This window comes from Myotis lucifugus, unplaced genomic scaffold (genome assembly GCF_000147115.1).
Source record: "Myotis lucifugus unplaced genomic scaffold, Myoluc2.0 scaffold_458, whole genome shotgun sequence".
Taxonomy (NCBI): domain Eukaryota; kingdom Metazoa; phylum Chordata; class Mammalia; order Chiroptera; family Vespertilionidae; genus Myotis; species Myotis lucifugus.
In genome coordinates, this window is record NW_005871506.1 from 619,546 (window position 1) to 633,452 (window position 13,907).

General features: G+C 54.7%; 1 protein-coding gene across 1 annotated transcript in view; it reads right to left on the bottom strand.

The window, feature by feature from the left end:
- Positions 1 to 2,046: 2,046 nt before the first annotated feature.
- Positions 2,047 to 13,907, bottom strand: part of DNAH3 (dynein axonemal heavy chain 3) — a gene marked incomplete at its 5' end in the record, with an annotated part of 172,487 nt that continues 160,626 nt past the window's right edge. Inside the window, 6 exon segments of the mRNA XM_023744381.1 lie at positions 2,047 to 2,400; positions 4,206 to 4,343; positions 4,966 to 5,170; positions 7,543 to 7,685; positions 9,689 to 9,856; positions 10,320 to 10,474. Of these exon segments, the coding sequence (XP_023600149.1) occupies positions 2,047 to 2,400; positions 4,206 to 4,343; positions 4,966 to 5,170; positions 7,543 to 7,685; positions 9,689 to 9,856; positions 10,320 to 10,474 (1,163 nt within the window).

Here is a 13,907-nt window from a genome sequence, read left to right on the forward strand (position 1 = left end):
AAAAAGTGGGCTTTTTGTGTGTGTTTTGTCATCTTTAGACCCTCCCAATTTCCAGACAAACACCCCTTAAAAAGTGCACCACTGGGTTCCTCATAGTTTTCCCTGGAAATGTTGAGACCCATGCCTGGCTCCTCCACACACATGCCGAGAAGCCCTGCCTCCGTTAAAGCATAGCATCTTCAAGCGTGGACTTAGGATGCACTTGGGACCGAAAGGCTCGCTTGAAACTCCTACTGCATCATTGCAAGTATTTTGCCTTAACATAATTAGAATGTACAAGGGCAAAGTTGGCTTTCAAGTTATGTCTAAACAGAAATGGAACAAGGAGAGGGTGGAACGAAGGATTTACGCTTGCGTGTGTGTGAGGGCCCACAGAAGCAGCAGTTGGTAATTCCTGCCCACACCTAGATTTAGGGTTCCCTTGTCACACGGATCCTCTCACTCAAAAAGGGCATTCTATCCCAGGCTCCTGGGGGCAGCGGTGTCGTTGTCTGTGCTCCGGGTAAGTCCTGCGGGGTTTGGCAGTGAAAGTGTATAGAACTCTAGCTCTATAGAATACAGCATTATCCTGTTTAATACTGCCTGGGAGTAGCAGCGTGTGCAGATTCAACAATTGCAGCTCCAGGCCTTTGCGGAAGAGAAACTTAACTGTGCTGGCAGGTGTGTGGGCCATTCAGTGAGTGCGCGACTGGGAGGCATGAATCTGCTGTCCCACCAGTCACTCCCCTTCCATCTCGTCTCTGTGGAAGCATCTCCCTGCCTGGAAGTGCTTCTAATGTTTAAGTACCTTTCATTCAACACGGCCTGTGCGCTCAACCAGCCAATGAAATGGTGACCTGTGCTTGGAGGACCAAGCGACCACGGCTTCCTGGCTCCATCGCAGTCTCAGTAACTCAGGGTGACTGCAGTTTTTGTCTTGCTCTGTAGACCACCTTTCCCACCAGCCTCCTCCCAGGTGGAAGTCCACCTAATTGCTAACTAGCCTCGGGGTTTCTTCTGTGAGCCAAGAATCGTACCTAAAAGTGAATGTTATATGCCTCGTCTTCTTTACAAAGATGCATTTTCTTTTTTTCATTTTCTCTCCAAGACAATACGATCTCCATGCTCTGGTCTTTTAAAGGCAGAACCTATCTTCCTATATCCCTTCTCTCAATGAAATGTCCTTCCAACACTCACGCGGAAACTACCAACAGTAGATTTTTAAAGAGCAAAGAGTAGCTTGGTGACAAGGTTTGTCTGCTGTCACCTGCTGAGCCATTGGGAGGCAGGCTGACGTGTCTGGCCGGGATGACCCCTGGCCACCTCTGCCCGGGTGCTGGGCTCCAAGGCACCAGCTTCTGAAGAACGGGCTGCTCTTCCACGGAGAGATGTTCATGGCCATGTTGGTCCCAAGAAGCTCGCAGCAATCTCTCTTTTCAAAGTGGAGGAAATGTTTAAGTTATATAAAAATGTGATCCATTATACAGAAACATTCTGTCCCTTGACCCCTGAGGAATGAAATGGCCAGTCCCTGCCTCCACAGCTTTTGTTGCTGAAGGGGGAGCTAGACAACTAATGAAAATGCAGTTGTTTCCTAGCAACTCCCTCAGTGCCTTGCACTTGCAGTGTGACTTACCTGACCAGTGCAAGGTTCATGGATTCCACCTCACAGGACTAACAATCTCACTTGGAACAGTAAGACAGCTCCAGCTCTCTAGCCATTCTGACGTTCTTTTCCACCTTGGAAAAAGTGTTTCTTGAAAAAAAAAAAAGCTATTAATCTCCCTGCCTTGAGCAGGAGACCGGCCCCTCCTGTCTCCATCGCTCCTGGCAAGATCAGCACCCCCACAGGCTGTCTGGTCCGGGGGATGTTACTAATCTCCCTTGTAGCATGGTTTCTGTAGCCATAAATGAGGATGATAGTCATAACTACTTGATAGGGCTCACAGCAAGTGTGATGTCAGTGTAACGTCACCCTCATCACCATCACACCAAGCCCCTCACAAAAGGGCCGCCAGACGGCAGTGAAGAATGAGTGCCCTTTATTTCTGTGTCAAGACAGATGCCTCAGTTATCCAGCTGGCACAGGGAGGCCACCCCGCGGTTTATCCAGTGCTTCTGGGGCCTGTCCGTGGGGAGTTCGATGGAGAGGACGTAGTTGGTAGAGTGGCCCGTGGTGGACAGGACGCCCCTCCGGGCGCTTGTTTTATAGACTGGACACTCGTATATGTCCTGGTGCAGAAACGCTGCACTTTTCCCGGGCTTCAGCCAAATGATGGGCAGTGGGTCGTAGAGGATTTTGGGGAGAGACTCCTCGATCTGCTGCGTGCTCCTGTCCCAGCGAGCGCCTTCTAGGAAGAGCCCTTTAATGTAGGCCCCGTCTTCCGGGCTGCTCTCCATGGCGGCTTCCTGTGTGGTCACCTGGAAGAGAGGACTGTGAGTGCCGTACCTGCCATTTGGAAAAGTGCAGCCTGGCTGCGCTGTCCGCCTGTCCCAGCATGCCCCTCCCGGGACGCCAGCTTCTGTGATGAAATGCCTGTCTGCCGTCCGCGGGCCATGCACCCTTCTATGTGGCAGGCGTAGGGAAGGCACCAAATTAGGAGTCAGAGGCCACCTTCCGTGGCACTAGCTGTGACCCTCTCTGAACCGGGGCCTATAGAGCGAGAGCAGGTCAGAAACAGTTCTCTGGGGGAGAGAGAGAGCCGTGGCTTGTAGTTTGGGTCAATTTCTGTGGTCTACAGACTCCCACCATGGCCAAGTTCAGGCTACCACCTACTTAACAATCAGTTCCATCTGGCTTTGGGGACTTGGTATGAGCCAGCTCTAGTTCACCACAATTTATTTATTTTTATTGATTGATTTTAGAGAGAGAGACGGGAAGAGAGAGAGAGAAACATCAATTTTTGTTGTTCCACTTATTTGTGCACTCATTGATTGATTCCTGCATGTCCCCTGACCGGGACTGAACCTGCAACCTTGGTGTATTGGGACAACGCCCTAACCAACTGAGTACGTGGCCAGGGTATCCACCACCATGAGACTCCGAGGTAGAAAACTCTAATTCCTTCCAGTAAACACAGCAAATGGTTCAGGTAGGAGAACAGGGAGTGGTGGGGTTAGGGTGAACCACAGAGCATAAGCTCCATTCTAAAATCACGCAAATTCTAATCGTTTTGTTATTGTCAATGGAATGCTTATCCCATTTCTACTTCTGAGTACTTATCGCTCGAGTAGGAAAGGATATTGATTTTTGTATATTTAACCAGTCACCTTACAAATTCTCCTATTCTTATATATATGATTTTAGGGTCTCTTAGAATTTCTAGGTATACAATCATTTCAACATTAAAAAATGTGATTTTATATATTTTCCTAATGTTTATCCCAGTTATTTTTTTTACTGCATTAATTTTGGATTACCATTGTCTTCAGAGTTAAGTTTATTCACAAACTAAGTTGAGACCTAGGACAACCAGTTTGTGAAGTCTGGATTAGATGATCTCAATCAATCTTTCCACAGAGTTTAAAATTCTACAATCCACCAGTCCCTCTGCTCCCTTCTCTCCAGTGTGACAGGGTGATGCTCCACCATTGACAATTCCTTTAACTTTACCCCAAGCAAGGGACTACCCAAGTCCATGATCATCTCCAAATGAGGAGCCGCCACGTTAAATAGACAGCATGGGAGAATGCTTTCACTTTTCTTGGCATAAAGGTGGCAGATTTTTCCTTTGAAAAGATCCCTTTGCCCTAACCGGTTTGGCTCAGTGGATAGAGCGTCGGCCTGCGGACTCAAGGGTCCCGGGTTCGATTCCGGTCAAGGGCATGTACCTTGGTTGCGGGCACATCCCCAGTAGGAGGTGTGCATGTACCTTGGTTGCAGGCACATCCCTAGTGGGAGTGTGCAGGAGGCAGCTGATCGGTGTTTCTCTCTCATCGATGTTTCTAACTCTCTATCCCTCTCCCTTCCTCTCGGTAAAAAATCAATAAAATATTTAAAAAAAAAAAAAAAAAAAAAAAAAAAGATCCCTTTTATATAAACAGATGCATGGCCTTGGGAATCCCCTGGCTCTGGCGGAATAACTTTGGAAGTACTTTAGTTCATGCTAAGTATTTCATTCGTACGTCTCAGAAGCACTTGTGCCCGCACATGGAACGTTCAGACCAGTAAGGAAACGGGCAGCACTGCCCCTGGCTGACCCCAAGCGCCCAGCCGAAGCTCCTACCTCAAACTCAAACCCAATGTGGTCGATGGGGATGGTGTACTTCCGGGCATAGTTCTGGGAGACCCCCGTCAGAAATGACTGCGTGAAGTAGAACCCGGAGATCCAAAAGACCACAGGGGGCCCGCCGGAGATCCAGTCCTGGGGCCACAGAAACAAAACTCAGTCCATACAAAGGCCAAGACAGCATGAGGCAGGCACTGTAAATGGGTCCCATTCAGAAATACGCTTTTTCTCCTTTCCTTGACACAGGCGGCCTTCCAGCCTAGCTTATGTTCCCCCACTCAAATGAAGGCACAAAGAAACACATTTCTGCTTGAAGAGACATGCAGGGGCAAGCTGGGTCTGGGCTGAGCACAGCCTGTCCCTGTAGCCGGGTGGCCATGCAGCCACTGGCCCAGTCCCCCTGGTTCTGTAAGACAAACATCTGGCTTTTTATGTCTAATAATCCAATGTTTACAGGCTAGCTCAAGAATTTTAAATTGCCAGGAGCCAAACCAAATATATAGCCAAATCTGGTCCATGAGCCACCAGTTTGTGACATTTATAATAGTTCCTACGCTTGCCTCCACAGGCGACCACCTTTCCAAGAACTCTGACTCCGTCTGGCCCTCCACTCTGGGGAGACTGTTCCCAGCAGGAGTGAATCCAGGTGGCTGCGCGGCTGCCCCTCCTCCTCCCACCGCCTCTAGTCTGTCCTTTCCACATGTCCTGGCCACCTGAGTGTGCATGCCGGGCGCCCGGGACCCCGCCTTCCAGGCACCTGGAAGAAGGTCAGGCGGGCCAGCAAGTCGGCCACATAGCCGCCCAGCGGCTTCAGCGACGGGTAGGACTTGGCCATCCACATGGCCGGCACTTTGCCGATGAGCATGCTGTTGAAGACGTCCTCCAGCTCCGAGGACATCAGGACCTGCCCTTTGATGGCGCGGACCAGGCTGATGAGGCTCTTCCGGATCACTTTGGTCAACCTGTGAGGACAAAGGCGTGCTCAGCCCCGCCGAGTCTCCTTCCCCAGGACACGGACTCCTGGCTGCCTCACTTTCCCTTTAAAACGTCAGACAATTAGTGTATGCTCACGGCAGACAACATCTAGAGCTGAGAAAAATTAAATCACCCAACTGTCTCACCACTGAAAGTAACCTGATGTACATAAATCCTTCCAGGTTTTTCTGTATGTAAACAATTTTAAAGTAATTGTACTAGATTACTTTTTTGTAATCTGTTTTTCTCTCTTAGCGTATAGGGATCTTTTTCCCAATTCATGATATTTATCCTTTGTAATGACTGTAAGGTGTTCCATTTTATTTAACTATTCCCCAATTGCTGAAACTTATTATTTCTACATTGTTGTCCCTGCAAACAACATTGCTAGGAATATCCATCTATATCAATTCCTGTGCAAATAAATAATGATTTGCTCACTAAAAGTAAAAATTTTAGGTCAAAGGGTAATGTAATTTTAAGGGTTTTGATCTAAATTGCCATTTTGGCCCAAGCTGTTCTTTTTAATAGACTACGAAGCGCACCTAAGAAAAGGCAGCTGAAGGGCAGCCTGGGAGGTGCCGCCTGCGCCTGTCTCTCTCTGGCCTTGTGACAAGGGCCTGGCCACGTCCAAGGGAGTGCACCTCAGCGCCAAAGAACCTGCACAGAGAGAGCAGTCATCTCTAAAGATTGATGAAATCCCAGCCAAGTGGACACGAGAATGGCCCAATGCAAGAAAGGGATTGTGGCGGGGTGACCACGAGGTGTTTGCATTACGGAAATGGAAAGGTCAGGCATTCCGCGCACTTGCTGAGCTGAGGAGTCAGGGCACTGTCCCACAGGCCTGAGCCGTGACACTGGCCACCTGCTTGCAAAGGTCTTCCTTCTGTTCCTGCAACGGGGGCTCTGCCAGCTCCGAGGTCCCAGTGCCGCGGAGAGGACATTTGCCAGGAGACAACACTGGCTTCTCTGAATTGGAAGCTGGACTGTCACCGAGTCCTTCGGGGCTTCTCGGGCCACTGGGTGAAGGCCCAACGGCAGTGAGGAGGGAGGCTCGAGTATTGTCCTGTGTGACCATCCTGACCATCATTGGAAAATAAGGCTACTGTTACCTTGTTGGCTTGTCTGACCACAGCGAGTGGCAAAGGCTGTGAAACCCTGCCACCCCAAGGATGAGCCCGTGGCCTCAGCAGGGATGGAAGCCACCAGGTCTGGTGTTTGAACGTATGAGGACTACAGCCCCTGGTGCCAAGTTACCTGACTCACCACAGTGGTGCCACAGCCTGGCTCGCACCCCAGACTTCACTGGGTTCCCCCAAAGAGCCAACTGCTTATTGACTCCAGAGAGAAACCCTTAGGCTGCTGGAGCCAAGAAATTCTTAGATGACATCCTCCTAGTTCCCTCATCCTTCTGAGACCACCTTTCCCACCCAGCCTCCTCCCAGGTGGAAGTCCACCTAATTGCTAACTAGCCTCGGGGTTTCTTCTGTGAGCCAAGAATCGTACAAGTCTCTTCTGAGACTTGTGGTCTGCTTCGTCAGAGCTGCCCAAAAGCTGAGCAAGGACCAATGAGGCAAATGGAAGCAGCAGCACATGGCGTCTGCAGCACTAAAACCTTGGAGGCAGCAGCGGGCGTCTCCTCATCTGGCCTGGACGGTCTTTGGGAACCTTTCAGTTTCGACTGTAAATCAATCAAGATAATCCCGGAGCTCAGTGCTTAGATAGCACCCGGAGAAGTGAGGAGAGAGCCCATGCCAGTCCATCACCCCTTCCCCGCCTCTCGGGAGAGCCTGTGGGATGAACGTCTCTCCTCCCCTGCTCCATTTACCCTGAATGGCTAAGTGCACAGGCTCTGGAATCAGACAGCCTGGGTTCGAATTCAGCTCTTCCACTGAGTGGCTGTGTGACCTTGCACTAGTTACTTAACCCGTCTGGGTCTCAGTTTTCCCACCTATAAAACGGTGGTAGAAGGACTACTAACTGCATATTTCAAACGACTGCTCTGAGGTGGTTGCAAACGTATGTGTGGTGCTTGGAGCTGTACCTGGCACCAAGGGCGCAATGAAAGTGGCCGAAATGATTGCTTCTACTTGTGCTTGGTATTCTTTTTAACCTGACACCTGACTTTGCAGATATCAAATGAATGAGTGAGTGAATGAGTGAATGAGAGAGAGGGGGGGAATGAATGGAGGAATGAGTTAATCCTGGGCAGTACTTGTTGGTGTGGTCCTCTCTACAGCCCTCACTATGGTGGGACGAGCCACTGCCTCTGCTCTGCACAGCAGCCCCTTATCAAGCGTCCACCTCCACTGCTGCCACCCCGCCACCCCTGGGACCCAAATGAGCCCGCCTGGCCCACCTGTTGAACCTGATGAGCTCCTGCCTCAGGACGGTGTTCATGGACTCCTCATAGACCACAGGGTACAGCTTCATGACGACTTCTAGGTCAAAGTCCTTGGGGAGTTTGCAGAGTATGTCCTGGGTCAGCTCCTCAATCACTTCCTTAAAGGGCAGAGGAGAGTGAATAAGGAACAGGCCCGTGGCCGGGACTTGTCTGGTAAACCTGAAGCGTCGACCTTGGTCTTTGTAAACACATCTGTTGGACCTCCTGGGATGTTCCTACAGGCGGAAGGGGTTGGGGTGGCTGGGGGAGGACCCCCACACCAACTTTGGGGAAGACATCACCCTTGGCCCAGAAAGTAAAGAGCTGAGCAAAGAGCGCCCTATTCTCGTTCCTGGAGGAGCCAGAGAGCGGGAAGCCTGGGGCAGCCCTGACCCTGAGAACCCCGCTGCGCGTGCCCTGGGTGAGGCTCCCACAGCTCTCCCCGGGGGCTTCCAGGACCCCCTCCTGATACGAACGGGCCTCGCGCAGGGCCAGTGACAGACTCCGGGGAAGGCAGCAGCCAGGCCTCAGCGGAAACAAGAGCAGCCAGAGCAGTGGGCCTTGCCAACCAGGGAGGGTGAGGCCCGAGGAGCGAGGAGTGAGGAGGAGCAGGGCTAAGGCTGGGAGCACACTCCTCCCCCTTCCCACTGTGCCCGGAACTCCCACCCCGAAATGGAGATGCTGCAACCAGGCTGTGACCCTCAGCGATTCCCACTTCTCCCAGGATGAACCAATCAAGGAACCAAACACACAGAATCCACCACTGAGCTCGGCTGGTGGTGAAGGGAGGGGCCGGCGGGGGTCAGGGGCTGGTGGCCTGGCTCTGGCTCTGCCTCTGAGTCTATGGGCGCCTCAGGCAGGTCACTCCCTGGCCCAGGTTCGCGTCGCCCGTCTGTAGATTGAGGATGGCGATCTGACCATGAGAGGCCCCCAGAATGGGCCCAGGTGCTTCCAGTTGGAGCCCATGTGAGACAGTCGCCCTCCTTTGGGTCACCACCTCCTCTCCTCATTCCCTCCAGGCGAGTCGCGAGCGCCGCTGGGCACTCACCAGCAGCGGGTCTGGAAAGAAGCTGCACCTGCGTAGCTTCGTGTGCTGTCTACTGGCTGCCAGGGCTTTCCCAAAATGGGGTGGGTGCCATTCATGGTGCGGGTGTGCAGGTTTTGAAATAAATGCTTTTCAGGCAAATAGAGTTGGATTTTAAATATTATGTAAAGGGAGTATAGGTCTATGTGGGTCTAGCAATGACTCCTACAATTTCATAGCTGACGTCGGACACACTGTGATCCCTGCCAGGTTGTGCCCCCTGCCAGGCTGTACCCCACTGCCAGGTTGTGCCCCCTGCCAGGCTGTACCCCACTGCCAGGCTGTGCCCCCTGCCAGGCTCTACCCCACTGCCAGGCTGTGTCCCCACTGCCAGGCTGTACCCCACTGCCAGGCTGTGTCCCCACTGCCAGGCTGTGTCCCCTGCCAGGCTGTGTCCCCTGCCAGGCTGTACCCCACTGCCGGGCTGTGTCCCCACTGCCAGGCTGTACCCCACTGCCAGGCTGTACCCCCTGCCAGGCTCTACCCCACTGCCAGGCTGTACCCCCTGCCAGGCTCTACCCCACTGCCAGGCTGTGTCCCCACTGCCAGGCTGTACCCCACTGCCAGGCTGTGTCCCCACTGCCAGGCTGTGTCCCCTGCCAGGCTGTGTCCCCTGCCAGGCTGTACCCCACTGCCGGGCTGTGTCCCCACTGCCAGGCTGTACCCCACTGCCAGGCTGTGCCCCCTGCCAGGCTCTACCCCACTGCCAGGCTGTGTCCCCTGCCAGGCTGTACCCCACTGCCAGGCTGTGCCCCTGCCAGGCTGTGCCCCACTGCCAGGCTGTGCCCCACTGCCAGGCTGTGTCCCCCACTGCCGGGCTGTGCCCCCTGCCAGGCTGTACCCCACTGCCAGGCTGTGTCCCCTGCCAGGCTGTACCCCACTGCCAGGCTGTGCCCCCTGCCAGGCTGTACCCCACTGCCAGGCTGTGCCCCCTGCCAGGGCTGCCAGGCCTCCATGTTTCTGTCTCCTTGGTCGTCTCTCACAGCCCTCTGCCCCAGATGGAAACCCGCCTGGGAAATTGAACTCAAGCCCGGTTACCTGAGGGGACTTGCCGCTCGCGCCCGCCTGTCTGGGGAGCGTCAGCAGCACCCCCTCAAACAGCTGGTTGGTCTCCTGGTTGTCCTTGGTGATGTCGGCGTTCTCGTGGAGGCCGAACACCCCTGGGTGGGCTGTGATGGGAAGGTTCCTGAGGTAGTCGATGTAGGACTGGGAAGAAAAGCTTCAGGTGACACACATGTGGGTTCCTGGGGCCCCACAGGTCATTCGGGGCTGGGTCAGACCAGCCCGGGCAGGACTCACACTGAGCTGGGAACGGGGGCATGCACAGGCACGCACACGCCCCTTTCCGTCCTCCCTCCAGACGTCTGGTTTCCCTCGCTCCTTCTCATCCTTCCGTCCAGTTTTGGTCCCTCCCCTTTCACCACCTGCTGAACCTTTATTTCCAAGTAGCAACTTCCAGGCTGTTCGCTGCCAAGCTTCCCCTTAACGTCCCTCTTCCCCAGGGAAACCCTCCTATTTTGAGAGACCTGGTCTACCAAAGACTCGGTGTTCATTATCAATAACACTGTCTCTCTCCTGGGCTTTTGGAATATTGGAAATAGCTTAGGGACCCAAATCAGGAGGCTCAAGGCGGCCCCTGGGCCCTCGCTGGCCTCCCTCCACGCCTCACCTGGTAGGAGCCGTGGGGGGGGATGTAGTAAATGTCTCCGGGGGCGACGTAGTAGTGGTCCTGCTCGATGTCCTTGCAGTAGAAGGTGGACAGCAGGGACAGCAGGAGGCGCCTGTCTTTGTCGTCGGTCACTCTGCCTCCATAGTTGCACTCCCCTGGAGACAACCACAGAGGGGGAGGCTGAGCCCGGGACGGGCGCCCTGAGCTCGGTTACTAGCCTAAAGCAGAGGATTCTTTGAGCCCAGGAGCCCAGGAGACCAGGGCTGCTGGAGCTGCGCTCAGCTTGGGATGAGAGCAGACCTGTTTGCTGTGGTGGCTGCTCTAAAAAGAACCCAGGCCACCACGTTACTAGTAGATGGCAAACAGCTAAACCAAAAGCCAAGCGCTGCAATCACCAATGATTGCTCCACAGGCAACGAGCAGCATTTAGGCATCTTCCACGTGTGTGTGTGCACGCGTGTGTTTTTGTGTACATACATGTGGCAGACATTATAGCAATGTGGTTCCGGTCAAGAGCTTTGGCATGAGGCAGTCCTGGGTTCCCGCTCCAGCTGATCTGGGTTCCAGCCTCTGCCACTTAAGAGCAGCCTCCTCACTGACACCACCGAGCCCATGGCACAGGCTGGGTGAACGGCGCCGGGAGCACTGAGCAGCAAGCGCGGCACAGGAGTCCTTCACGTGGTCACAGCTGTCACAGTCCAGGCGGCTGAGCCTCTCCTGTCGCGGCTGCTTTGGGATATGACTTCCCCACCCCTGTCATAACATCACCCTCGGAGACTCAGGTGTCTGTGCTCAGAGTTCTACAAGAACCAGGGACATCCAGGGCCCCTTGCCAACCCCGGGACACAGCTTCCAGCTGGTCCAGACCCACAGGATGTGGCACCACCTGGCTGTGGCATTTGGAAGTTGTGGACAACACACTAGCCTGCAAGGAGGAGACGTGTGTGTGTGCGCATGCGTGTGCACGTGTGCCTGTGTGCGCGCGTGTGCATGTGTGTGCGTGTGTGTGCGTGTGTCTGTGCGCGCAGGACTCTCCAGAAGGGTCGGCTCATTTCCAGTCTGAACCATTCCAGAAAGAGGAAGGTCTACAGACAAGAAATAGGAAGTACGACCCAAGTTGGGAGCAGAGGCCTCAGTTTTTCTTGGTCCAGAGTTGGAGGAGGATCCTGGTGCATGTGGAGGGAGGGGAGGGACTAAGGGCCGCTCCCATGGCGATGCACCCGAGACACTGCAGCTCGCTCTGTTGACGTCTCGGGCCTCAGCACAGTTTAGACTGGACATTAGCGGCTGGTACGCTGTGAAGAGGTTTGTGACAGCTCCCGGCTGCAGTACTAAAGGGAGCGCAGTTTGTCCCCAGGGCACCAAGTGAAGGGCGTCTCCTGCAGAGACCTGCTGAGTCCTGTGGCCACCCCCCTGCAACTAGCTTTTCTCAGGGGCTGGTCCTGAGGCTCTGGTCTTGTGTGCATGAGGGACAGTGACTTCCTTCTGGCCACTGCTCTGCTCTCTGAGGCACGAGCGCAGGCTCCGGGACCAGGTTGGGCCGCATCTCCCACCTCAGGCCTCGCGGCTCCTGCTGCAGGCGGGGCTGGGGCTCCGGGAGATGACTGCAGGCCTCTCCCAAGGCGGCCTGCTCCTGGGCGAGGGTCGTGCAGAGCCCTCAGGATCACCCGCATCTGTTCTTCCCTCCAGGCACATAGGAAGGTTACACTTCCCTGGGCCGTGCAGGTGGGTGGGGCAGGCGCCGTTCCTATGCATTTAATTCCTGGGACGAGCTCTTTAGTGCTAGCCTGTGGCACTGGCACTGACAACACAAGTGTATGTTGAGATGGTGGCATCAAAAGTTGGTGGAGCCCGGCCCGGGTGGCTCAGTGGTTGAGCACCGACCCATGCACCAAGAAGTCACTGGTTCGATTCCCAGTCAGGGCACATGCCAGTGTTTCCGGCTCAATCTCCAGTAGGGGGCGTGCAGGAGGCGGCTGGTCTGTTTGGTTCAGGAGGCAGTTGTTTCTCTCTCACTGATGGTTCTCTCTCTCTCCCTAACCCCTCCTCTCTCTAAAATTAGTAAAAACATTGTTTAAGTAAGTTGGTGGAGCCTTTGCCAACTGTGCCCTCACATAATTACAATGAGCAGTCACTTTTCCATTTCACGCTGGACATGTAGATCGGGCAAGAGATGGGCCTTTGCTGCCTGACACCCTTGAGATGTGGGGACTGTTTGTTATGTCAGCCTAACTAGTCTACGTGGCCTGTGGGGTGGGGGGAGTGGCTGTCCTCCAGCCGCGGCTGGTTTCCGAGCCTCCGGCAGTGCTGACTGAGCTGCAGGGCAGCTGGGCACTCAGTCTGTCCTGGTCCTGCCGCCTGCAGAGGCGCCTGTGCTTCTGGCGAAGACCCTCCCACAAACCAGCTTCCACGGGCCTGACGCCATGCGTCCCCTGGGCTTTGTGTCGGACACTGTGCTGAGTGAAGGTCTGTGTGACCTTCTGCAACTGAACTTTATCACGGAGAGCAGGACTTCTCGGCCTCGGCACCATTAGCATGTGGGCTGGGGAGTCCTGTTCTGGGGCCGCCCTGTGCGTCCTGGGATGTCTAGCACAGCCTGGCGCCCCCTGGTGCACTCCCACTGAGCTGTGACAACCCAGTGTCTGCAGACATTGCCACAGGCCCCCGGGGGTCAAAATCCCCTCTGCTCTCAAGCCTCAGTCTCATCAGCTGTGAAATGGGTCACTAACGGCGCACAGATTGCCAGGAGACCCAGTGCACTGCTCTGCTGTGGACAGCGGGGCTCCGTGGAAAGCCACCACCCAGGTGATGGGCTCACAAATCCCAGCTGGGCGGGCCATGGTGGGTGTCACTCCCAGGCCCCTGACTGCTTCAGCGACAGGCTGACCTTTGTCCTAAGCAGGCCCCGCCCCGTTTCTGGGCACCCAGGGCAACGCTTTGAAATGCCTCCCTGCAGGCCCCTCAAGTGCACACCCTCAGGACAGCGGAGCCTGACTATCCTGTCACTGACCGCCTTGCTCCCTCCCCGTCCACGCAGCCTCCTAATTCCATGAGCACAATCGCAGCCCCAAACCATGATGCTGGGAGCATTTTCTCAGTCTGTCCAGGTCTTGCTTCCAGGCGGGCCCTCTGTTTGGCTCAAGTAAATTCTTACAAAAACTCTACAGCCCAGGCTGGTGGCTCAGTTGGTTGGGGCGTTGTCTGTACACCAAGACGGCGTGGGTTCCATTTCTCATGAGAGCACTAACCCCGGTCTCAGGTTCCATCCTGGTGGGGGTGCACATGGGAGACAGCCAGTTATGTGTGTCTCTCTTTCCCCCTCTCCCTCCCCTTCCCCCGTCCCTCCCCCTCTCCCTTTACCCCCTCACCCTGTCTCTCTCTCCTCTCCCCTCTCCTTCCCCCTCCCCCTTCCCCTTCCGTACCGTCCTAGTCTCCCCTGACATCTCGCAGTCCCCTTCTCCTTTTCACCCTCCCTATAGGGTCTCCCGCTCTCGCCGTCGTCGTGTCCCCCCTCGGCTTCACCTCAATTGCTTCTTGAAATTACCTGCTACGTCGTGTCGGTCTAAAAGTCCATATGACTTATCCTCC